The sequence below is a fragment of the Ranitomeya variabilis genome, chromosome 1, assembly GCF_051348905.1.
Source record: "Ranitomeya variabilis isolate aRanVar5 chromosome 1, aRanVar5.hap1, whole genome shotgun sequence".
NCBI lineage: Eukaryota > Metazoa > Chordata > Amphibia > Anura > Dendrobatidae > Ranitomeya > Ranitomeya variabilis.
This window is the reverse complement of record NC_135232.1, coordinates 892,173,859-892,199,886: the sequence shown is the minus strand read 5'-3', so window position 1 is coordinate 892,199,886 and position 26,028 is coordinate 892,173,859. Positions and strand designations below refer to the sequence as shown.

Sequence of the window (26,028 nt, the reverse complement as noted above, 5' to 3'; positions counted from 1 at the left end):
TACAGGGAAATGCGGTGGTGATGTCATCATACTGCGACACATAGAAAGAAACCTTATTGGAGCACTGAGAACCGGGAAACCGGGAGCTGAGAGGCAATGAACAGCCGCCTGCAGGAGATCCGAGCCCGGCAGAAGCTGCGCAGGACACTGCTGGCCAAGCAGGTGATGATCGTGCGGTCATAGGGACTGATGTGTGCAGTGCATGCTGGGGGTTGTAGTACCGCACGGTCACTGTGTGCCTGTCTCCGCTATGCCTCCTCAGGAGTAGACGGTGCCCAGATTACTATTCCAGCCTCCTATCCCCCAGGTCTGAGTGCTACACAGGACCGATGTAGATGAGGCAGACATATTGGTAGACTAGTTATAGTATTGTACCATGCTGCCAGTGTCAGCATGCCCAGCCCCCACTCATCGTAGGACCCTTACCCAATACCCAGGGGGCTTCAGGCTGTGTTCACACATCTGTCCAGGGTACAAAATGACCGCCCCATAACGTTCCGTTGTGTCTGAATGTGGAGACACGATTATTATTATTAGACCCCACTTTGCTATACAGCTGTATTATGTTAAAGGCAATGGCGAGTTCTGGGGTACAGAGACCACCGTGTGGCCCATATGGCCGCTTCGTGTCTGTGACCTCTTTATAAGGTATGGAGCCTTAACCCTGATCTTTCCGTCTCATAATGGATCTCCTCCTGGTCAAACTCCACGTGATTCATCCTTTAAGAATAGAAACCCTGCGGCCATTGTGAGCAGAGACTCGGGCTCCAATCTAGTACTGGAACAATCCCACGATTGGGCCACTGTTAGGGTATGTGCACACGTATTCTGGTCCACTGCGGATTTCTCCACAGCGGATTTGATAAATCCGTAGTGCAAAACCGCTGCGGATTTACCGCGGTTTTTCTGCGGATTTCACTGCGGTTTTACAACTGCGGTTTTCTATTGGAGCAGCTGTAAAACCGCTGCGGAATCCGCAGAAAGAAGTGACATGCTGCGGAATGTAAACCACTGCGTTTCCGCGCATTTTTTTCCGCAGCATGTGCACAGCGTTTTCTGTTTCCCATAGGTTTATATTGAACTGTAAACTCATGGGAAACTGGTGCGGACCCGCAGCTGCAGAAGATCCACAGCAAAATCCACATTGTGTGCACATGGCCTAACTGTTGCACTGACTTGGTGACAGAAGCAAGTTTTGTGGTTGTGATAATCTCTTTTGATCCCAGATGTATAGAAAACTGCTAATAAATGGGGTCTTCCTGATATTGCGAGTGATGGCGCATCAGTAAGACTTTTTGATCAGGTGTATCTAAAGGCCGTGAGCCTCCCTGATATTCAGAATGAGGGGCTGCTGCGTTAGTTATATTGCCAAGCTGAGAAATAAGGCATCAATAAATATGAGTACGCGCTTGTATTTTCTATAGCTGGGTGCAGAAAGCGCTGACAACATTGGAGTTGTGCTAAACAGCAAAGATGAGCAAAGGGAAATCGCAGAAGCCAGAGAAATGTGTCGGTAAGTCATTGTAAACTATGGGCAAATTATAGATATAACTATACACAGCAGGTGTAATAAGTATTAAACACGTCACCAGTGTTCAAAATAAATATATTTCTAAAGGTACAATTGACATGAAATTCTCACCAGATGTGGGTAACAATCCATCCAGTCCTCACAGGCAAAGAAATCAAACCATAGATTAAGTTATATATAATAATGAGAAATAACACACGGGAAAAGTATTGGGCACGCTTACTGAACTTTACAAAGGCCTTTGTTGGTGATAATAGCTTCAAGTCACATGGAGAAACTAGTCTCATGCATTGCTCAGGTGATTTTGGCCCATTCTTCCACACAAACACTCCTCAAATCCTGAAGATTGCTTAGGCTCCTTCTATGAACTCTGAGCTTTAGTTCCTTCTATAACTGTTCTATTGGATTCCGGTCAGGTGATTGGCTGGGCCATTCTAACAGCTTTATTTTCTTTCTTTGAATCCAATTGAGAGTTTCCTTGGCTGTATTTTTGGGATCATTGTCTTGCCAAAATGTCCACACTCATTTCATCTTCATCATCCTGGTAGATGGCAGGGTTTTATCAAGAATGTCTCGGTACATTTGTACATTCATCATTCCATCAATTATATGAAGCTTGCCAGTGCTGTTTGCTGAAAAACTTCCCCACAGCATGATGTTTCCTCCTCCAAACTTCACTGTTGGTATGGTGTTTTTGGTGTGATATCGAGTGCCTTTTGGCCTCCAAACATGGTGTGTATTATGGCATCCAAAGAGTTCAATTTTGGTCCCATGTGAGCAGACTATATTCTCCCTGTATTTCATATAATTGTCTAAATGTTGAGCAAACTGTAAACGTGCTTGAATATGCTTTCTGTTCAGCAATGAAGTCTTGCATGGTGAGCGTGCATGCAGGCCATGGAGGTTGACTGCATTACTTGTAGAAACAAGTGAAGGCATTCGGCACTTCCACCCGGGGAAAACTCGATAGTGCTTTATTTGTAATCCATTTAAAAACGAGAGAAGGTGGGAAAGTTATAACACTTGACGCATATCTGGCATGTTAAATGCCCATAGTCATAGCATGATTTTAGAAATCTTTACTTAGAAAATTGGTTAGGCATTCAATAGTTATTTCACCCACTTTATGTGCATATGTTCAAATCGGGCACAAATGAAAAGATGAATTTGGTTCCACAAAAAAAAAAAATTTCTTAAAACACCAAAAACTCTCAGAAACAGGCGCAAGTGCAGTATTGAATGGACCGCTCAACTCTTCCTTTGTTTTCTACCCTTTCCAGCGCAGTGTGCTGGTCTCATACTTGTGCTGGGCTGGGAAGCAGCTATTTATTATGAAACAAGCAAAACTTTTTTTTTTTTACCTAGAATTGTATTTTGTATTACAAAGTAAAATTTACCAATGTGTTTTTTATTATATAAAAGATCTTCATATGACACGTCGGCACCTAGTCTGAAGAGGAAACCTCCAGAGGAAGGGGAGGCTAGTGAAGAAGTGGTGGAAGAATGCAAGGTAATGGCGCTGCACATAAAGCATTACTGCATTTCAAAGCTTGTCACTATTTTTTTTTGCATTGACACGTAGCTCTATAATGAAGTAATGTGTGACCTCCATTTTGTTTTTCCCTCGTCTTCCTTTTGTTACATTCTTTGGTCCCTGTCTGGATCTTGACACAATGCATCAGAATGCTTCTCTGTACTGCAGTGTTGTTATACTGACGGGCACCCAATTGTGTCCTGCAGGGCCTAATATGCTCCTGTTCGTGGCAAAACTGAGGCCAGTGTTCCACCCATGTTTGCCACAGCAAACAGTCAGCATTAACTGCGACATGTGAGCGGTTAAATGCCCAGCATGGCGTTTCCTTCTATCCCAAGCATTGCAGCAGATGAAAGTGACTTATAATACTGGCCACCCTTCACACACACAGTATTGGCCTGTTGCTCATGCGACCTCAGGATAAGCTGTAAGGGAATATTAAAGAGCAAAATGGCCGACAAAAAACTACCGGTAATCACTGTGGATATGGAAGCTAAAATCCTGTGCTATCCGCTAAAAACGGTTACACATTTCTCCGCTGTTTTGAGTGGAATATAGATGTAGAATAAGGTCACGTTCATGCATACAGTATTTGGTGACTTTTTTACCTCAGAATTTGTAAGCAAAAACCAGGAGTGGAACAGTCCGAGGAAAAGTATAAAGCTATGTGCACACGTTCAGGATTTCTTGCAGAAATTTCCTGAGCAAAACCGGACATTTTCTGCAAGAAATCCGCATGCGTTTTTACCGCGTTTTTGGTGCGTTATTTTTCCGGAGGTTCCCAATGCAATAATATAGTGGGAAATCTGCAAAAAATCCGCAAAATTAATGAACATGCTGCGTTTTTTACCGCGATGCGTATTTTTCGCGAATAAAAACGCATCATGTGCACAAAAATTGCGGAATGCATTCTAAATGATGGGATGCATAATGTATGCGTTTTTTCGCATTTTTATAGCGAAAAAATGCAAAAAAAAAAACGCGAATAATCAGCAACGTATGCACACAGCCTAATAGAAACACGTCACCACTTCTTCTGTATTTCTCACCCACTCCTAATTGTGGCTTACAAATACTGAGGTAAAAGTCACCAAATACTGATGTAAAATACTGAACGTGTGAACGTGGCCTAAGAGTCCATCGGAGCTGTTCTATGAATCTGATCTCCACTTTAAGGGTATAATTCACATGAATGTGTTTTCAATCTGTGTGCATTGTGACTGATCTCCTCAATGTCTCATTAGTGATTTTTAACGTGTGGATAAATAAATCACATTAATGCTGATCACGGACAGCATTCGGACTGTACGTGTGTTTTCAGAGACCTATAAACTTGTATTGGCCCTTGTCATCTGTGCTGCTGGTAAAAAACATGTTTCTGATTTTTGCAGGGAGAAGTCCCATAGACTACAATGGGTACGTGTTGTAAAAGCCATGGATAGAACATGTACTTGCAACACGCATGAGGCCTAAGGCTGCATTCACCTGTCCAAGTCCCATGGTCTATGTACGGTCTATGATTTCTGGACCGGCTTCAGGTCTTCTGACCCAGACACTAAAGCCTCATAATCCTATACCGGGCTGCTAAGTTTGGGTCAGGAGACCTGTTGCTGGTCCAGAAATCGTGGTTCATACACACTGTAAAATCGAACAAGTGAATGCAGCCTTATAAAGAGAGACCCCTGGGTTATTTCCCCCCAAAACAATTCTGCATAGGAATATTTTTTCCCAATTTAGTTTAGCAAATAAAAACTGAACTTTGATTGGTCCAAAGTGGATTGAAAATGGAAGATGATCCTTTAATATTAATGGGGTTGTCCGGACTTGGGGTACAAATCTGCAGTCACTCCATAAATCTGCAGTCGCTCCATGTGACTGCAGACTTGTGAATCCTCACACTACACGTGCCTTAAGGATTCTCTGGAGCTGGAGCTGGAGCCGGGATAGGGCGGTCATGTGCCAGCAGAGAATCTGATTTGCATACTCTAGGCCACATTCCAACTAGACGTGTCTGGCCTTGCTTGTCTAGTCAGCATGTGACTGCATGTATGCAAATCCCATACTTGTCACACTCCCCACACAGGAGAATCCTCGCAGTGGGCACGCTGTGAAGATTCACAAGTCTGCAGTCACAGAGTGACTGAAAACGTTTAGCTAAGGCCAGACAACCCCTTTTAACCTTCTTATCAATGATGGCCGCAGTGCTGAACTGTACCCGTGTCCTCTCTTTAGAGCGTATGTCTCATGATGAGACAGCTATCTTGTGATCAGAGACCGTGCTCAATCTGAGGATGGTATATTTGCAGGTGCTGTGATGGTCAGTAAAGAATACAGGGTTTTCATGATTTCAATGCTTAATATATACTGTTTCTAAACTGAGTAATGTTATTTTCCAGGATACAGTTGAACCACAAAAGGAAGAAGAGAACCTTCCCTATAAAGAAGAAATTTACAAAGATTCTAGCACTTTCCTAAAGGTATTTACTAAGCTCATCCTTGCAGTACAATCTCTGCAAAATGTATTTCTCCTTTTTTCAGTTTTGAATTCTTGTTATTCTTCATTTAATGCATTGGATCATTAAAAGACCTCAATGATCACTGGATGTTCAGACCTTGATCTCATTTTCCGGGTGATTTCCAGCTAAAGAAATGTAGTTCAATGTCCTTAACTCAGTAAACTATGTCCATGGGCCAATATATTTTTGGTGTGAAAGATGCTGTTTTTTGGGCTAAAAACTCCAGCACCCCAAGTCCCTTCAGGTCTTCTTCCACTTTACATCTGGACAGCGTTTCCCGTGTCAGCACATGACCAGAGCAGTGTGTGAAGGGGACTGTCTGAGTGGGCAAGTTAAATAGCAAAGGCAGCCGATTCCTAGACAGGCAAGGGGGCTGGCTTACCTATGGAAGTGATCATATGAACAAAGAGGTTCCAAAAATATAATGTATTTCTTCAAGAAGCAATATTTCAACCATTGCTGGTCTTTGTTGTTGGTTGAAACTTTGCATGTACCTGGGTGAATAAAGAGGTTTATAATTTTTTTCTATCAATTTCTGAATGCGGCTGATCCTAATATAGATTTTGGATAATACTTCTTTGCACCCCCACATTGTATAAATGCCAAGAAAAGTGGTGCTCCTCTAAAAATAATGGAAGGATCAGTCAGACAGCCTCCTTCTCACGCCGATCTGGTCATGTGTCACATGAAGTGCTATTCTGTGTCCGACACAAACCTGGAGAAGACCACCCAGGGCTGGAGCGCGAAGCTGAAAATCGGGGCTCCTTTCAGATCCGGAAGTCACATAATAGAGGGCATTTATCTATAAAGATGACCAAACCTATATATAGTCATATGTACTAAATATGAAATCTGCAAATCCCCTTTCTTAATACTGATGTTGTCCTACCCCCGAATAATAATGCCAAAATGCAGGCCACTAGGTGTCTTCCGTCTGTTTAACTTGCTGTCCACTGCCTGTTTATCTAGCAGCCGAGGTGCCAAGGCGAATTACATAAGAGTGGTCGGCTGTCAACTCAGGGCAGGCAAGCCATTTAACAGTGGCCAGAGCAATGTATGCTGGGAAGTAAGGAGGTTCTAGCACTTGTAGTGCTGGTAGAATGCTGATGCAGCAATAGGTAGTGATAATTAGCTTGTTCTTAGTTTGATGTTCTCTAGTACGTACATCAACAGTACTCAGTCCTAATTTAGTATTATTAAGATTTTATTTTATGGGAAGCCCTGTAGGGTCGGGTCTGCACTTCAAAGTTTGGCCTTACATATCACTTGAGGGCTTCCATTTTATAGTGTGGCCTTTCCTTTTCACTTTAACTCCCTAGTGGGTTCAGCAGCCATCACCCAAGTATGAATGAAATTCCTGACTGGTTCTCCTCCCAATTTTCTACCTCTGATGATGTGAAATTTCTGCATCTCTGCATTGGTAAAAGGTGTCGGATTATAAGATTCTGTAGAGTATTGCAAGGAGGATTTAATGAGATTATTCCCTAGCTGGCTGCTGTTTGAGGTTTTCTGGAGAAAGGTCTTACATCGTTCCTTACATAAATTCAGTGTGAGGGCTCCCTGGGAAAATCTGCTTACCAGAGCTTTCTCCGAGCGCCCAGGGAAATGGCTGTCACATAAAATGACAAAGGGGCAGTCGAACGAATGGCATAAAATCAAAGGTTCGAGCTAATGTGGAAGGTTACTAATATATTCCGCTGAATGGTTTCACGTTTCACAAATGGAAAAGTCAATTAGCCTCCTGACTTGTCTCAAGCCATTACTTTACTGTGGACATGTAATCAGCAACAGAACCAAGCCAGATATTTCTTCAGACTGAATTCTTCCTGGTAATCCATCTTGTGACGTTCGGCTTTCCAGCGCATTGTAAAGATGCTGTTACTACTGTTTTATTGAGCATGCCGGCCATAGCACCGTGTATCATTACTTCCAAAGAAGGGCCGCAGATTCTAAAGACAGGAGAAAACTGAGGGTGGGCTGAAAATGGCTAAAGTCAGATGCAGAAGGGACCTGGACGGTGTCAGGTAGCGGACTTTGTCAGATGAGGAATACCAAGGAACGTCGGCTGGAATACAGGACATCTGTGTATTCAACCCATTTCTTCACCCCTCATACAGCCTGGGTGGTGTAGCTGACCTTTTCATTTTGTAAAAGCGGTTATCGCCTCATTTTTGGAAAAAATCGGAACGCAATGTGTGAGCACAGCCTATGGGTTGTATTTTTTTTTTCCTAATAACTGTTTTTTTTTAAACTGTAAACGTCTGTGCAAACTTTTCAGATTTATCACAAAACCCTAAGGATTTCTTAGTACCAGCCAAGTGTTTGAGCTTCCTGAAGTGTCATGCACATGCTGCTTATTTTTCCCTTGAAGATTGACAACAGATTTACATCTGCAGAATATCACTTCTTTCAGCGGTTTTGCTGCAGATTTAATTCACACTAACGAGTAAGAATATTAATAAAGTATAGCTTTAATTAGATTAAAGAGGGGAAGGTGGGATGGAGCGCTGGCTAAACCCGATGTTATGGCAGAAGTGTGTACCTGGACCTGTGCGAGGGCAGATAAGGGTTCGGCCATGTCAGTACTGGACCATCATCTGCACTTTTGCAGGTTGTTGGATGGCCAGGAACATTGCTGATAGAATTGTCCCACCACGTGCGCCTCCATCTGTGGCCTTAGTCTGAAAGAAAGCAGTTTGTGGTTGAGGGACAATGCTGCGGAATATTGTTATAAGTATGAGTACCTTGCTTTTATTAAGGTTTCCCATGTATGTAGTAAAATTCTGCTTAAACGTTTAACCCCTTTAATGGGAACATGCACTTAATTGCAGCCATGTATATTTTTCTTTGAAATGCTCCCGCTAATTTTCCAGTGCTGCTCGGGGTGATTGACGGGTTTCTCCCATAGCGAGAGACCTATCAATCACCTGGGAAAAGCAGGTCAGGCATCATTTCTATAGTTTCCGGCCCATGGTCCTCACTGTCTTCTCTCCAGCTCTGTGCTTTATATGGCACTTCCATCATACGCAGCAGTTCTTTTTGTCAGTGGTGCAGTTGAGGATATCCATTGACTTTCATTAGGAGTCTTCATTGTGTTTGTTTTGATCTAGTAAAATCCGAAGCGTGATTGTGGTGTGAACAGAACCCATGTCGTGCTTCCTATTAAAGGAACCGAAAGTTTAATTCCCTTCTCAACATTTTTTTTACTGTCTATACCCATGTAAACATTTGAGCAACTATAAATTTGCTTCATCGTAATTTTGTTCTCATCATTTGCATTGAGAACTAAAATCTGTGCAAGCCATAAAGATCAAAATTCTGTTTTGCATGTACAGGGTAACTGTGGGAATAGAGGGAAGTATCCAGCAGCAGGTCCGGGAGGGCGGGATTACAAACACTGGCCAGACTATAAATGAGAGCTACCTAGTTCGAAATGCATCAGATCTACTGGATTAGCAGGGCAGAGTTCCCGGGACTACCCTTATTTTTCTTCCTCTGCCTTTTAATGAAACTGTAATACATTTTTCCTTTTAATCGCGCTCTCTCAGACCTGTTGCTGGATACTCGCCTCTATTGTTTCATCCTGCTGCCAACTTTTTTCTAGTTTAACTGTGGGGTTAGTATTGAAATTTCCATCCACATGAATGGACACATACAAATTGCCATTTTTCTGTTTAGCGTAGACATTGATTCAAACGGTATTCTCAAGTTTCAAGGTTATTTCCCCCTATCCATGGAATAGGCCGGGGATACCTTTGTGATCACGGTGGGTCTGACCGATCTGAAGACCCTCGTGAGAGGCGTGGTGGATCATGCACACTCCCGCCCCATTCATTTGTAGTCAGACCGCCGGAAAATTCAAGACCTTCGCTCAGCTGGTCTTCAACACTCCTATAAGAATTAATGGTGCGGAGGGGTGTATGATTAAGCACTACTCCGTTCACATGAGGGTCTTCAGAGCTCCGGTTGGGTCTCGGTATCAATAAAGTCCCAGTAGTCGGACCCCCAGTGATCAAGAAGTTGTTATCCCCTCTCTTATAGATGAGGTATAGCTTTTAAGCTTGAGAGTAGCCCTTTAAATGGGGATTTTGTAACTTTGATTATTTATTGGTGTCAATGATTAGGATCCTAGAAACCAATGATGCAGCCGCTTGTGGTAAAACTGCCACATCTGCACCTACCATTACATTCCTTGGATAGTAATCATTGATATTGAGGATTCTGTAACTTGGAGCATTTACCACTCACACTATTCACACCAACGATTTTACTGCGGAATCATTGCAGTTTTGACCCCTATACATTGAAATGGTGAAATTGTGCAAAGTGACAAGCATCTGATCTAAAATGACATGTACAAAACGTCTGCTTCACATGGATGACATTTTATGCATTTTCAGCACCTTACATTGCACTGAAATCCTCAGCAAATCCACCATGTGAACACTAAAGTATAGACCAGGGGGGCCCTACCTATGTCCCAGGGGCCGTATGTGGCCCATGATGCCAGTCTATGTGGCTGACAGCCATCTTGGACTCGGTGTTCAGTAAATTATGGGAAAGCTGTGCTCATTGTATGGTCAGCTTGACTCCTTTTTTTTTTCTGGAGTTTTAAATAGGGGATCCAGAAGTAGACCCCATTGATTAGATTATGGCATTTATAATACTGTCATTATATATCTCCAATCAAGATTCCCCTACAAGTTTTATGTGTTTTTTGGGACTGGTACAATCCCAGAATCTGGCACTTGGCCCATAATAGATTCTACACCTATGGTTTGGACCATCTTCTGAAATATCCTTGTGATGGCACCCATCTGTACCCCAGTATGGCTGATGAAGGTGTCCTCACAGCGCGCGCTCTCTATCTCTGTCCGCACTACTGTGGATGACTCTTCCATGGGCATTAATATGTCTGTAATTGCGACTTGGATTACAGAATTATTAGATTTACTTCTCTCACTGATCTACCAGTCCCTTCCCCATGACACTACATTCATTGCCCTTTAACCATTTCTCTTTGCAGGGAACCCAGAGCTTGAATCCCCACAATGACTACTGCCAGCATTTTGTTGACACGGGCCACAGACCTCAAAACTTCATCAGAGACGTTGGTATGATATTTGCTGTCGGATTAGTGTGCTGTTTGTTTCTGACTTTCCGCTGCTTATGTATTACTTTTATGGGCTATTCCGAAAAGCTTTTATATCCCTTAGCATTAAAACAGTCCTAGCCATTGGTGTATTTCTCTAAGGGATTTTGTAGGGTTTGCAAACTTCATATTATTTCATCTGAGGTCGTCTCCTGCCCCTGGGATGTACATAATGTATATGTATCTGCAAGGAGTTCAGGGCTTGGCCCTCTAATAAGTTCCTGTCTAGAGGCGGCCAGACACATATGGGATTGCTGTCTGATCTAGTACTGCCTGGATGTAGCACATGATTGTCTGCACATGGATTCCGGGGCTTCTTTCCAGAACCTGCTAACACCTTTTCCATGTCCTGTTTAGGATTAGCTGACCGGTTTGAGGAATATCCCAAACTCCGAGAGCTGATCAGACTGAAGGATGACTTAATATCAGTGTCCAATACTCCCCCAATGTAAGTGTGGCTTTAAGTGTATATCATTCAGTATTGCTTAAAGTGCTCCCCCCAATTTGTTTTCCCCTAATTTCCTCTAAATATGTATGAAATGTATTAGAATACTAACCCGCATTTCACTTATCCTCTTCTGGCCAACGTGACCTGAAATCAGAATACCCGGCTCACATAGGGGTTTGTGTGTGGACCAGAAGTCACTTTCTCAGTGGAAGTCTATTGAGCCTAGCTCTGGGAATCCCGAGTACTCAGTATTTGGTCAGTATTTTACCTCAGTATCTGTAAGCCAAAACAAGGAGTGGGTGATAAATACAGAAGTGGTGACGTGTTTCTATTATACTTTCCTCTGATTGTTCCACTCCTGGCTTTGGCTTACAGATAGTGAGGTAAAATACTGACCAAATACTGAGCGTGTGAACGTGGTTTTCTACAAGGAAAGTTGCCACCGCACCAGATGGTAGACACTAGTGAGCCAGAAGAGAACCATCGAGGGCACCAAGGAAAACAGTGATTTGTAACTAGTTAATACTTAAACTACATTATTTACATCTTTATAAAGGATTAGGGAAGAAAAATGATTCTGGATGCTCTACTTTAACTCCTTGGCACATAGTCACTCACATGTATGTTAGCCCTGGGGTGACTGTATGTGGAGGAGCTCAGGAGCTGGGCTCCCTCCATACACAGTAGATGCCAACCTGCATCGGAGTTTTAACAAGAGCTCCCATCGCTGCTATCAGTCTCTGAGAGACATTATTGCTGGCGCACGTGCACACTGGCTCGCATTGTTCCCCTGCAAAGAGATTGCTGATCACCGATGGACCACCATGTTAGCTGGGGGCCTGCTGCAGCGCACTGTTGCTGCACACAGGCTGCGCTTCACAGGAAACCTTAGTTTTCACTATATACTGCAGGACACTATATAGTATAAACCATCAGGCAGTCGCAGGTTCATGTCTCCTATGAAGACTAAAAAAAATAAAGTAAAAAAAAAAAAAACCATTACCGTATTTTTCCAACTAGAAGACTTGCTGTTTAGCAAGAAAGTATCTTGCTAGGAAGTGAGTGCTTCTTATTGTCCGGAGGCTGCTTTCTGTGATCCATGAAAGCACCGAGACCGTGCCCTTCCCGATCACTGAGAGGACTGCTCTCTCCTCCTGCTTTATGGGATCGCTGCAGGGCTGGAGAGGAGGTTACTTGGGCCTGCATGTCCTGAGCAGCTCAAGGACCTTTCTCTCAACTAACTTATGGACCTTTCTAGTCACATAATCACATAACCTGGAAGGAACCTCAAAATGGGGAAATGTATAGTGTGTGTGTGTGTGTGTATATACACGTGTGTTTTTAGCAGAGCAGTGTGTATGTAAATGTGCATCTGTAGCAGAGCTGTGCGTTTACTCTCCAAGCATCAGTGTATATATTCACTTGTACTGAGCGAGGTAGTGTACGTCTAGTTGGAATGTGAACAAAAATATACATTTTGCATTCGTGCGATCACATGACCACCCGCTATCGCTGCCGGCACTGGAGAATCCTGATAGCGCACACTGTGAGGACTTACAAGTCTGCAGTCACACAGATTGACTGCAGACCTTCATGACAAATATAGACAACCCCTTTAATGAACGTGCTGTGAAGCTATATGTGAGTAAAACACATCTAACAATAGGTATTTTACGTCCCCATTCTATCCTAGCACAGTAACATTTGTGATGGCGCCTCCGCTACTTTACACCGCTAGGGAACTTTTAATTAGTAGTACATTTTTTTCCCTATTTTCTGCTCTTTAAACCTGGGGTGTCTTATGAGAAGTCCGAAATATATGGGAATTATGAAAATCTGAATCACACATCTATATCCCCCATTAAAAATAAACATATTTGGCACTGCAGCGTCCACGAAAGTGTGGTGAATCAAAATAAAAGTAACATACACTAAATGCTGCAAAGAGAAAAACAAAACACCAGAATTGTTTTTTGGACACCTCCCTTAAAAAGAAAAAAAAAAAAAATACAAAAGCCATCAAAACATTATGCACCCCAAATTGGAATCTGCAAACCATCAGCTCAGGATACAGAAAATGAGCCACCACTCTGCTCCATCAACAGGAGAACAATACCTCTATGGGCCTTCAAAATTGGCGACACAATCAACATGTGCTCTTTACAAGTGTCTGAATTTTTTTAATTCACTGCTTAAATTATAAAAAAAATAATAATCTATGCACATTTGGTATTGTCATATTTGTACTATTAACGTCATGTGAGAATAAATAACAACTCGTCCCACAATAACAAATCCTCATATCGCAATGACTACTAAAAAAAAAAAAAGTTATGGCTCTTGGAAGAAGGCACCGAAAAAATGAGCACAAAAATGAAAAATCCCCTGTTCTTTATGTGGTTAATGCCGCTTGTGTCTCCTCTTTAGTTAGTGCTGTGTGCTGCAGGGTGACTGTAGTAAGTTGGGCCATTATAGCTGTATACTGCTTCTGCGCCCATTATTCAGCTGTTGGCCAGCTCCTGATCGCTCCCTGGTGGCAGTACTCTGTTGTTGCAGCAGATCAGAATTTATTCTTCTGTGTTGGCGCCGTACAGGCTTCTGTCTACATTGATCTCACAGTTATAGGTTTGAAATAATCCTTGCTTCCATGATCAGTGTTGTAGATAATAGATTTTTCAGTTTTTTTTTTCTTCTTTTTGTGGGGGCAGGGGGGAAAGGATAAAGATTGAACAGTCGTCTAGTTCACGTTAAAGCAGAGCTATTTCACCATTCTGAGCAGAATTTCATCACTATATTCCACAATCTGCTCGGAGATTGCAGTCTCTCACATCAGTCCGATCCATATTGGGGTGCACAATCTAATGCCACTATGTGGATGATCTAGGGTTTATGTCCTACAAAACCGACATGCTGCATAGCGGCCTGCCGGGGTCCGCGTCTCTGCCTGCCGGGGTCCGCGTCTCTGCCTGCCGGGGTCCGCGTCTCTGCCTGCCGGGGTCCGCGTCTCTGCCTGCCGGGGTCCGCGTCTCTGCCTGCCGGGGTCCGGGTCTTGCATCGCTGGGCGGTCATAAAAATGTACATAGAGTTCACCACCCCAAGCTCTGCTGATATAACTTTTGTCTTTTAATTGGAGGAATTTCCCAGTTGTTTTTCCCTTCTCGCTCTTCTGCTTCTGACCTTTAATGTCTTATGATATTGCAGATAATATAACGGCCAGATTATAAGACTTTGTGGTCAGATGGAAGGAATTTCACCATTTTACTTCCCGTTTTGCAGGTACTTACAAGCCGACCTGGAGACCTTTGATCTGAGAGAGTTAAAGAGCGAGTTTGATGTCATCCTCCTGGAACCGCCACTAGAGGAATATTACAGAGAAACTGGCATTGCCGCCAATGAAAACTGGTGGACCTGGGAAGATGTAAGTGATGTATTCAGATAGAAATATTAGAGCCTAAATCCTTATTTGCGTTTTTTAAGACCTGTTTATTAAGTCATTGTAAAGTTCTGGGAAGATCCAATAATGAATCCTGACATTAGACTCTGAAGTTTCTAGGTCACAATTTCCCCTATTGACCGAGATATAGGCAAGAACTCCATAAGAAACAAATTAATCTGTTTATTAATGACTTGCTCTGATACTCGCTGTACGTGACCCCTGGAGTTTTGGGCTACTATTGGATAACGGTGAATGTGACGATGCCTCGTCCGGATCTTCTTGCCACCCAGAGGTTTTTTGCAGTGTCTTTTCCTTGTCTGCACACTGAGCGAGGAGTGGCAGACAGTCGCAGTGTAAGAGCAGATTGTCTATCTTTCCCATGAGATTTCAGCTTTGACCAAAGGTTAATTCTGTCCCCAACCTGTTAGCACAGGGCGAGATCAATCTCCTTCCTCTATTTGTAGGGAATCCGTATCAGGAGAAGAATTGAATTCTGCCTGAAAGTGCCATGTTCTAATTAGGCGTCTTGATCCATTTTCTTCAGCTGGTGGAGGTCACAGCTTTCCAAATTATAATATACAATGTATTTGGCCTAGTTTACCTTGTTTCTGTCATGTATTTAGCTGCTTAATATTTGAATAAAAACCATAGAAAATGATCTTGTTTTCTCATTTTCCCTTGGCATGGCTGCACAGTCCTGCCTCTAACAATACATTTATTCTCCTGTTAGTAAATAATCACCAACATTAGTTATTTATAGATATCTGTATTTGGACATCTTCAGCTGTAATTGTGGAAGATTTTATTAAAGGAAGTCTGCTAAAAAGGACTACTCAAACCAAGCCGAGGTACTTGGTGCCCCCTCAGCATGGCCTAACAGTTCAGTGCACCTTCCCACCTACTGGTTTTCCATCTGTAACCAAAACAAACTACTTGAGAATGTAACCAATCACACAAAAAAGTAGATATAAATATGATAAAACCATAATATTTTATTGAATATAAAGACACTAACAAACAATAACACAGACAATCGGAGGAGGCACAAAAATACATATATAGATATTCATTCTGTGCAAGGACAACTGGTAACAATATATCTACAATATAATGATGTTATGTCCTTTCTTATTTTGCTCAACAGGTATGTATGAGACACGGCAAGGAGCCACTATCAGATAGAAAAAGATGTATAGTAAAGTGCATTGTGCATAATGCTGATAGCAATAATAGTGACTAAATGAGGTCTAACACCTAGCTTCTCCATATATTAGTTTCTATAAAGTCCAAAAAAGTTTTTTAAAAAGATTTTAAAGGTGCATTATATATGTGGTTAGCCTTACCAGTGCTCATGATGTGTCCGTGCCTCGACCCCGCACTCCAACGCGCGTTTCGCGGCACGTTGCTTGAAGCAACGTGCCGCGAAACGCGCGTTGGAGTGCGGGGTCGAGGCACGGACACATCATGAGCACTGGTAAGGCTAACCACATATATAATGCACCTTTAAAATCTTTTTAAAAAACTTTTTTGGACTTTATAGAAACTAATATATGGAGAAGCTAGGTGTTAGACCTCATTTAGTCACTATTATTGCTATCAGCATTATGCACAATGCACTTTACTATACATCTTTTTCTATCTGATAGTGGCTCCTTGCCGTGTCTCATACATACCTGTTGAGCAAAATAAGAAAGGACATAACATCATTATATTGTAGATATATTGTTACCAGTTGTCCTTGCACAGAATGAATATCTATATATGTATTTTTGTGCCTCCTCCGATTGTCTGTGTTATTGTTTGTTAGTGTCTTTATATTCAATAAAATATTATGGTTTTATCATATTTATATCTACTTTTTTGTGTGATTGGTTACATTCTCAAGTAGTTTGTTTTGGTTACATGTTAATGTGTCTACTTGAAACAAGAAAAAGAAAATTTGGGTCGAAACTCTCTCCTTGGTTTTTTGGTAAAGTGGTTTTCCCTCTGTCTCTGCCCTCCTCTTTTTTGATTGACAGCTCTGGCTAATAGGAGGCAGAGAAAGAGGGAAAACATAGTCGTGGTAAGGTGCAATGAACTGCTCAGCAACACCAATGGTGTACCGAGAGCCAGTGCTTGGTTTGAACAGTCATTTTGTACTGACAGGCTCAATTTAAAGAGGTTTTCTGTTTTGTTTTTTTTTTTTTTTTTTTTTTTAAACCCTGAAGTTTGGTAAAGGAAACCAAATTGTTCTTTACTTACCCTCCCCAGGTCCAGCACTAAGTCTCTGCTGCACCTTCTGGTGTCTCATATCCGCTGCAGCGCTCATGTTGCGTTGACAGTGCGGTAGCCAATTGGTGAGTAATGCAGATCGTGACATCCACTCAAGCATAGCCGCTGACCTCAATGATTGGCTGCAGTGCTGTCGACATGTCGTAAGCGCTGCAGACAATAACGAACACCGAGAGCAGTGGCAGATTTTTTTTTTCTGGAAAGCCCCTTGAGATATTACAATGTTGCTGGCTCCTCCCCAGAGATGCTCTCCTCTGTGGTTTACAGATAAGGTTTCAGAAGATGGATTCTCCATTAAATTAGACGATCCCTGTAATAACCTGATCTCAGGACAATCGAGTCTAGGGATTTGTTGATGGGGAATCCATTTCAGCGGCTCCATCTTGCCGTGGAAACTGTTTCTTCTCCAATTTGGCTACGGCTCTTTAATCAGCAGCGATCACTCTTTTCAGGACTACGATGGAATCTCAGCCTTTCTAGTTTCCATTCGTCACATCTGCTGCACATTACAGCTTAGCCGTGATGTCAGCCTTGGTGCTGTTATAATGGGAGCGCTGGGGCTTGATGACCTGTCACACATGTCTGCAACGTATAAATGAAGTCATTAATCCTATAGTCTCTGTTCTGTTTTAGATAATGAAACTTGATATTGAAGGCATTGCAGGTTCCAGGGCCTTTGTGTTCCTTTGGTGCGGCTCCGGAGAAGGTCTGGATTTTGGTAGGATGGTAAGTGGGATAATCCTTGTTATAGAGCTGCAGCTGGCGGCTGCTTCCTGCCTGTCACATACACTGGACATATTGTATAATGCAGGTGTGTAGCGTGATATGTGAGAAGATGTCAGGCATTCCTGATATCAGACGTGGCCATGTGTGCCGAGGTAGGTGTTTCATTCTACAGTCTGCACTGGCCGCATCACGTGGACTAGTTTCCAATAGGATTTTCATCCTGACAGCATTTACAATTTCACTTTTAAGGTGATATAGTGAATCTGTCATTGTAGTCTGAATGATCAAAGTGTACAACGCTCATGTTCAGCCATGGATTAAAGGTACTCTGTCAGTTTGGCCTTGCTGTGTAATTTAATGGCGCCAAAGATGTCATGCCAACCCAGGATGTTAAAGGGCCTCTCATTGGCTACAAAAAAAGGCATATGAACACTGCGCACAGTTCGATTTATTAACCCCTTTCCGACATCGGACATAATAGTACTCTGATGTTGGACTCCCTCCCTTTGATGTGGGCTCCGCCGCTGAGCCCACTTCTTTTCCGGCACATGTCGGCTATTTTGAACAGCTGACATGTGCCTCTAACATCCGCGGGTGGAATCGCGATCCACCCGCGGCTGTTAACTAGTAAAATGCCACTGTCAAACTCTGACAGCAGCATTTAACACGTTCTTCCGTCAAGCGCGCCGTAAATCCCACCCACCGGCACCCGTGTCACATGACTGCTTGTCGCCGATGGGTTAGCATGACAACCAAAGGTCTCCAACAGAGCTCTATGGTTGTCACTGCCGGATTGCTATGAATGCTGCCCGGTACATACATTGGCCTGTATGTAGCCGAGCCGATCGGATTATGGCAGTTTCTAGTCTCCCATGGAAACTATTGAAGCATGCCAAAAGTTTTAAAAAAAATGTTTAAAAAAAAAAAATTAAAAAATTAAAACTTTCAAATCACCACCCTTTCGCCTCATTCAAAATAAAACAATAAGAAAAATCAAGCGTACACATATTTGGTATCGCCACGTTCAGAATCACCCGATCTATCAAGCTATAAAAAGAATAAACCCGATCACTGGGGAGTCACAGACAGGGAGGAAAAGACCCCGTGTACATTCCATCCCTTGAATGCTGAATTTTAATTAGCAGAAAACTTCAAGAGGTTACTAAAGAAGAAGAACAAAGCTGACTTCTTCTCCAAGGGTATCAATGTAATCAGTATTACAGCGCCATTACAGCCATATCTTTACATTACAAAATCTTACTGACTGGTTCCGGGTTCCCTTTAAAAAAAAAAAAAAAAATGTTCCTGTGCTGAGAGAAACTTTTAAATGTGCCTGTTCTTCTAAGATCGAGCGTGTCTGCCATGATAACTGTCTTGTGAGCTACTCAAACCCTCATTCGTTGAGCTCGTATGTCACTCACTTGATTTATAACAAGCTCATATGACTGATGACAGCAAAAACATTCTCTCCTGTGATAAAACAAATAGGCAGTGAAATGTTACCTCACAGAAACAATAAGCAGCTGCAAGCCCTGCTGTGTTGTCTTTATAGTCACGTATGCCTCCTCCCCTGGCCAGCAGCTGTGGTATGGCCGACCATGAACTGGATGATCGAATACATCAAATAAGACTGTACATAACAGTTGCACAGTCATAAGATTTTTTCTGCACAGGAACATTTGTATTAGACACACCCAATTTTGGAACTTATTTTTATTTCTAGATCTTTTGATTACAATGTACTTTTATCATTGGACAACCCCTTTAAATTTCACAGCATTGACAAGTAGATGGGTCCCTTTAAACTAGTTATAGCCGGTGGATGAGTACACAGAGTACAGCCATCAGCTCTACATTACTGCTTGCTTTGTAGTCCTATTCTTTGTTGCAGTATTGTTTTTAATGGTTGTGCTCAGGACATAGTTATTATTCAATCCCCCCTTTCAGGTTTCCTTTTAAAATGTACTAACTTTTGGCCACTGCCATGAGGAAAGGGCTGACATTCCTCAGTAATGCCACAATCTGGTGATTGGTTATACATCACGTCTGCAGCAGATGATGGCAGCCAAAGGTGCTAAAGACGCTTGTCATGACCGGGTTGAATAATTCTGAGACTGCAGTCATCATTAAAAGTGGAATTTTGTCTTAAATTTGGAGAAACCACTCATCATATTACTGTAGCCGTGTTGAGCTAGTTTTTTGTTCTTGATTGATTTGTGTACTGCTAATGGCTGAAAGGTATAAATTTGGTTAAAATCCTAATTTGCAGTGGGGGATGAATAATTGTGTTTGGTAATGTAGATGACCTATAGACAAGATTATAGGTGCACTTTTAGCACACACACTAGTGGAGTACAGAAACAAGACGTCCCTTATTCACACAGATGTATCGGCTACATACGTCATTTACTTGCTTATGACCTTTTCTAATTTACAGTAGGGCAAAATGGGGCAACCAGAGTAATGTCTCGTTTCTTGCATCGCACGTTACTGAATGTGGGGTCAGACAATTTGCAGAACGCAGGTTCCCTCTACCTTGTAGTGAACACTGGTTGCAGTATAATCCCAGAACTGCCATGTTCACAAGCTCTCTGTTGGGTGAATGGACCCTTGGGTGAAGACTTTCATGCCCTCTTTTGGGGACACTGCTCAGATCTCTGCTGCCACCTACTGCTTATCAAATGGACAACACACAAGAGTCAGAACAAGCAGTAAATCACCATGGAATACAAACAAATTCACCCCAAACACTGGGTACAGCATTGGGGTACATTGCAATATAAAATGGGCAGGGTCAATTACAATTTGTAAGGGTTGGTGTCACCCCACTGACGAAGAAATTATTGTTTAGCCTGTGTGGTCACCGGGCAAAACCGGGATATTTTATATAACTTTTATTTACAAAATGAGTTGTTTGATGCGGTTCCCCTCCTGCCCAAACTAACAATGTCCCCTATGTCCTACAGTACCAGACTGAACTGCACATGCATAGATGGTGCTATATTGGGTTCTGCAGTGAAGGGCCATGGCACTCCGGCACAGGACTGCTGCCCCTTCTTCCTGCTGATTGTGCTGCTATACAGATCTAAACCACCACACGTTGATGGCAGATCCTAAAAGATTAGTGTTATATCCTGGATAACCCCTTCACTTTGTTGTAGACATAAACTGCTTTGTATTTTATTTATGTTCTAATTCTTGGATCCAAGGAGTAACGTTTCTCCTCATGGAGAGTGACATGCCAAGCCTGGCATGACAGTGTGAGGAGACTTTTAAGCCTTGCAATGCTCCTCAGGGAAGTCAAATATGCAAATTACCTCTACAGAAAGGAAGAGGACTAGAACTCTACTGCTACCTACTGGAAGTAGCAATCCGAAAAGTCACTATCGACCCTTTAATGAGCCTTGCCACATGACTTAATAAATAAAAAGAAAAGCCGAACAAGAATCTCATTTGCAGACACGGTTTTGGTGTGCTGCCCCTCATCAGTGCCAAGTGTGAGATCTGGTTTGTCTGCCCGGGATCCAAGGGGAGTGACATGCCAAGGCTCATTAAAGGGTCGATATTGACTTAAGAGGCTATTTGAAATATGCGGCGCTCCTCTCTGAAGAGGTCTAATACTGTGGCATTTAAATGCAGTGTAAGGATCTGCTAGCGTGCTTAAAGGGGTTGGCCACTTTATCTTTAACAAACATGTGGAGAACATTACTTTGAGGCACTGATATGGATGTATTCCGGGTTCTTCTCCTGCACTTGTTACTGTAGCCTTGCAGACTGCATGGCTTTTCGGTCCTAGTAGAGGAACATGTGACCAGACCTGTCCATAGGAAAACCGTGGACATGTGAAAGCTGCTTTTCTATTGGAGGAGGCTGTTGGACAGGTCTGGTCACATGTTCATGAACCGTGAGCCATTTTGAGAACAGGAGAGCTGTGCAGTTTGTAAGGAAGGCTACAGTAACAAGTACAGGAGGACCACCTGGAATACTACTACATAGTGTCCCCAGCAAATTGTTATCCAACCCCTTTTAATTTCTCATATAATTGGAATTTTCTTTCTTAGCAAAGTAGTGGAGTGAGGCGTCTTCCATCTGTTCGGCAGTCAGGTCTCTGGGGAGGGTGCAGTAATCTCGTAGCTTGCCTCTGTCAGATATTTTGTGTTTTATTTCACAATCCTTTTTGTGGTTGATACCGGCAGTGCTTACGGAAGTGGGGCTTTAGACGATCTGAAGACATTTGTTGGATAAAAACTAATAAAGACAATCCTGGCAAGACCAAGACCTTAGACCCCAAGGCAATCTTCCAGAGGACAAAGGTACGGTGTTCCCATCTGTCACTAGAATGAGACATTTGTAGGATAAACAAGATTGTGTCTAACTTTGAGCTCACAAATCGGCGCCGTATCCTTTAAATCATCCCACCGGCGATGGGATGTGTGCTGTGAATCCAGCAATATCTAGGTTGGTAAAGCTCGGCAGTATTAAAATGTAGTTCCAGCGAGGACGATCTCCAAGCCTGCTCCTGGAGGTGATGGATGTCTTCTTTTTTTAATGTGATGATGAAAAAATTATAGAAGCGGTGCATCATCCTGACACATATCTGTCTGCACATTATAGCAAGTGACCATTTCATGAATCTTGAAAGAAAGCTGTAAAAAAAGCAATTTTTATACAAGCAATAATGTTCCAAACTTCTCTTCAGGAGAGAGCACATCTGAGGCAACCTTCACTATACAAGCCTTCAAGAACAGCGCTTGTCGTATGTCCACCTTCACCGCATTCTTTCTACATAATGGCTAATGAGCACTTCCTCCCACAGGAGCACTGCCTTATGGGCATTCGAGGGACTGTGCACCGGAGCACAGATGGCGACTTCATCCATGCCAACGTGGACATTGATCTCATCATTACAGAGGAGCCAGAAATTGGAAACATTGAGAAGCCTGTGGAGATCTTTCACATTATCGAACACTTCTGTTTAGGACGGAGGCGGCTGCACCTCTTTGGCAGAGATAGCACCATTAGACCCGGTAAGAGTAAAACTGTGGTCTTTTGTGGGTATATGTCTGAAAAGTAAAAGGTTAAATTACAGAATTCTGCACCTGTATTTTTTTTTTTTTTTTTTCTTTGATGCACACATATAATATACAAAAAACACCACAGAAAGACAGGCAAAGGTGCTTACCTGTCTAGGCCTCAAATCAAATGCACTCTCATGGTGCAGTGGGCCCCAAGTAAAAGATGGCGACTACACATGTGTGGTAATACCAAATGAGACAGCCAGCCTACAATCAGGGATTGGCCGCTGGGCACACCAGTGCAAATAATAATCTGCAGCAATGTTCACACAGAGTATGCACAGCAACTGGATCCTAGCCTATTAGTAACGCCATGTGGCGGGCTGACCAGTGCTAACTGTAATGCGTCCTGTGTGAACAGAGGCCACAACTTACAAAGCCATCAGGGCCCAACTGCACCTCAAAAAGTAAAAGTAAAAAAAGTGCACAAGAACATAATGAAAAATGTAAGGTATTAGTTAATATTATGGCCACAATACATAAGCTGGCAACCCACGTCACGGGTCCTCACGCTTGCCAGTCCTAGTCTAACAGCAAAAACCACAACAGGAGGAAAAAAAGAGGAAAAAACCTCCATATAATATACAGTAGTGTACAAATAATACAATCGCATCATTACCAGTCCATGGAGGTGCCTAGAGTGATGGTCTGAAGAAGAATGACTTGGCACTCCAGTGATAGAGGTGAAGAATATCAACATAGGACGTTTAGGTTCATACAGTTGGACCTTCATCAGACAGACTGCCAATGTAGAAGGAGTGAGAAGTAATGTGTGAAGAAGACTTCTTCCAGTACTGTACTGACAGTAGTGCATTCCCTTAGCGACCGCAGTCTCAACAACGTTCCTTCACATGCTACTTCACACTCCGCATGCGTTGACCATCCATTTGATGGCGGTCAAGCTGTATGGACCGAAACGTCCTATGTTGATTTGAATTGCATGAAATTTTCACATCTATCACAGCAGTGCTGAGTTTTTCTTCTTGAAATCTTTACAGTGCGGATCCCTACTCGAACACCCGTCCTACAGTCCAAGAGCGTGAAATAGCTACACAGTAATGTGATTGTGATGAAACTAGCGCCCTCCGCCACAACTGATTGCTATGGGTATGGCTTTTGTCACCCTTGCAAATGGCTGAAGCGTTATGATCTTACTTTGTGTAGCGGCTATTTGTATATTTTCCCTGGTGAGAGTCTTTACACCAATTTGTGCTCTCATTAAGGTAAAAATGTACTTCTGAGACCCTCTAGTGAGGACCTTCCATTTTGCCTGCTAATTTCCTACTCTGCATTGATAAGGGATAACTCAAAGGGAATCTGTCACCAGGATTGGCCGATATAAGATACAGCCACTGCCTTTCAGGGCTTATCTACAGCATGCTGTATATCTGCCCCCAATCCAACCTGAAAGATAAGGAAAATAAGTTTTGTTATACTCACCCGGGGGGGTGATCCGATCCAATGGGTGTCGCGGGTCTGGCGCCTCCCATCTTCTTATGATTGCCGCCCTCCTGCTTGCTTCATGGCTCCCTGGCATCGCGCAGAGGAAAGTACTGCAGTGTGCAGGCTCCAGGAAATGTCAGAGGCCCAGCGCCTGCGCACTGCAGTACTTTGCTCTGCCCTCAACAGGGCAGAGAAGTACGCCTGCGCAGGAGCATGATGCCGGGGAGCGATGAAGCAACAGGAGGGTGGCATCGCAAGAAGATGGGAGGTGCCAGACCCGCGACCGCTCTGCTCTCCTGCTTAGATCTCATTGCATACCCCGAAACAGCTGTCTGTGGATTGATACCATGTTTTGGCATAGGTGGTTTTCCTTTATTGGCTATTCATTGCTTGCGTTGAGAAACACGTGATGGTGTCTCCCCGGCTTTTCTACTTAGATCTCATTGCAAGCATCTATTGTGATTACAGGTGGACAGGGAGAGCAGAGATGACAGTGCTGTGAGTTGAGAGCTGTAGCATATCTCATACACTGCTTTGCATCACTACCAGAGCAATATTTCTGCAGAGCGGTGTATGTAATGACACACATCTTTGCTTTCCCCCTTGCACTTTTAATCATAGTAGGTGTCAACAGTAATATTTCTGATCTTCTTGGCTCTTTTGAGGATTTTTTTTTTCTTTTAATCCCTTGCATGATGCCTCATGCTTATTATTGCACAACGTCGTACAGGGGAAGAGGTTACCGACCGCAGAAAAGAATCTCTTCTAATGCACTCTTGCAGGGATTATTAGCATTATAAACTTTACGAGCTAATATCACTGCAACAGAGGCAAATAATAAAAAAAAGTTTTATTCACATCTTCATCCACGTCCTCTCTAATGTAGATTTTCTGATGATTCTTCTTACACTGAGAGATCATAACTTATATTTTTAGTATTCAGCATTCTTGAATAATGGTAGATCTATATGCTTCCTCTTAATTATTGTGCCGGAGTCTCTTAAAGGGGTTGTACATTACTAGGACAACCCATTTTTGATCTAAATGTTTGGCCCTGATAAAATAAAAAAAGCTTATACTCTCCTCTCATACTGGCACCGTTCCAGCGTTGTTGGCACTTGCCGTCCTGGGGCTCTTGTGCGGTTGCATGACGCATGGTGCCCTGTGCCCAATCAGCGCGGACGTCATCGTCCCCGCCTTCGGACAAATTGAACATGAAGAGGAAGCCAGGGCTGCAGCTGCTCTCTGCTTTTTTTATTTGGCCCCACTTTATTTTATTTGAGCCAAACATTTAGATCAAGAAGGGGTTGTCCTAGTAGTGGACAAACCCCTTTAGGTTCATTGCTTTGTGAAATCAATCAAAACCTTTTTTTTTTTTTTTTTTTTAAATCTGATTTCCTAGGGTGGCTTACTGTGGGGCCTACACTGACAAACAGCAACTTCAACTCTGAGACATATGGGTCCTATTTTAATGCTCCGAATTCTACTCTAACTGGCTGCACTGAAGAAATTGAGAGGCTTCGACCCAAGACACCACCCCCAAAATCAGACCGTGGCTTTGGAACAGCTAGAGGCGGTGGACGTGGGGGACCCTCTGCTGGTAGAGGAGAACGAGGTCGAGAGAGGAACAGAGGAAGCTTCAGAGGAGACAGAGGAAACTTCCGAGGTCGGGGAGGTCCACACAGAGGTGGATTTGCACCTCGTTAATTCATTCCTAGGAGAAGCTTTAAACTTTTCTTTTTATTCTCATGTAACAAATGAAATAATGGTAAAGCAAGAAAAATGATGTTTTTTTCATGTAATGTAAGTTTTTAAAATTTCATTTAATAGGACGCTGCCAACCTTTTTAATATTTTTTTTTTTTTTTTTAAATAAAAATATGAAATGGCTGTTCAC

The 26,028-nt window shown here is 42.7% G+C and overlaps 1 protein-coding gene across 1 annotated transcript; it reads left to right on the top strand.

Moving 5' to 3' along the window:
• Positions 1-25,994, top strand: METTL14 (methyltransferase 14, N6-adenosine-methyltransferase non-catalytic subunit). The gene is made up of 11 exons (XM_077278617.1): positions 1-162; positions 1,425-1,513; positions 2,954-3,041; positions 5,462-5,542; positions 10,608-10,695; positions 11,091-11,181; positions 14,458-14,599; positions 17,522-17,614; positions 21,811-21,927; positions 22,431-22,641; positions 25,535-25,994. The coding sequence occupies exons 1-11, from the start codon at positions 97-99 to the stop codon at positions 25,837-25,839; spliced, it is 1,371 nt and encodes a 456-aa protein (XP_077134732.1). The 5' UTR covers positions 1-96; the 3' UTR covers positions 25,840-25,994.
• Positions 25,995-26,028: the final 34 nt, after the last annotated feature.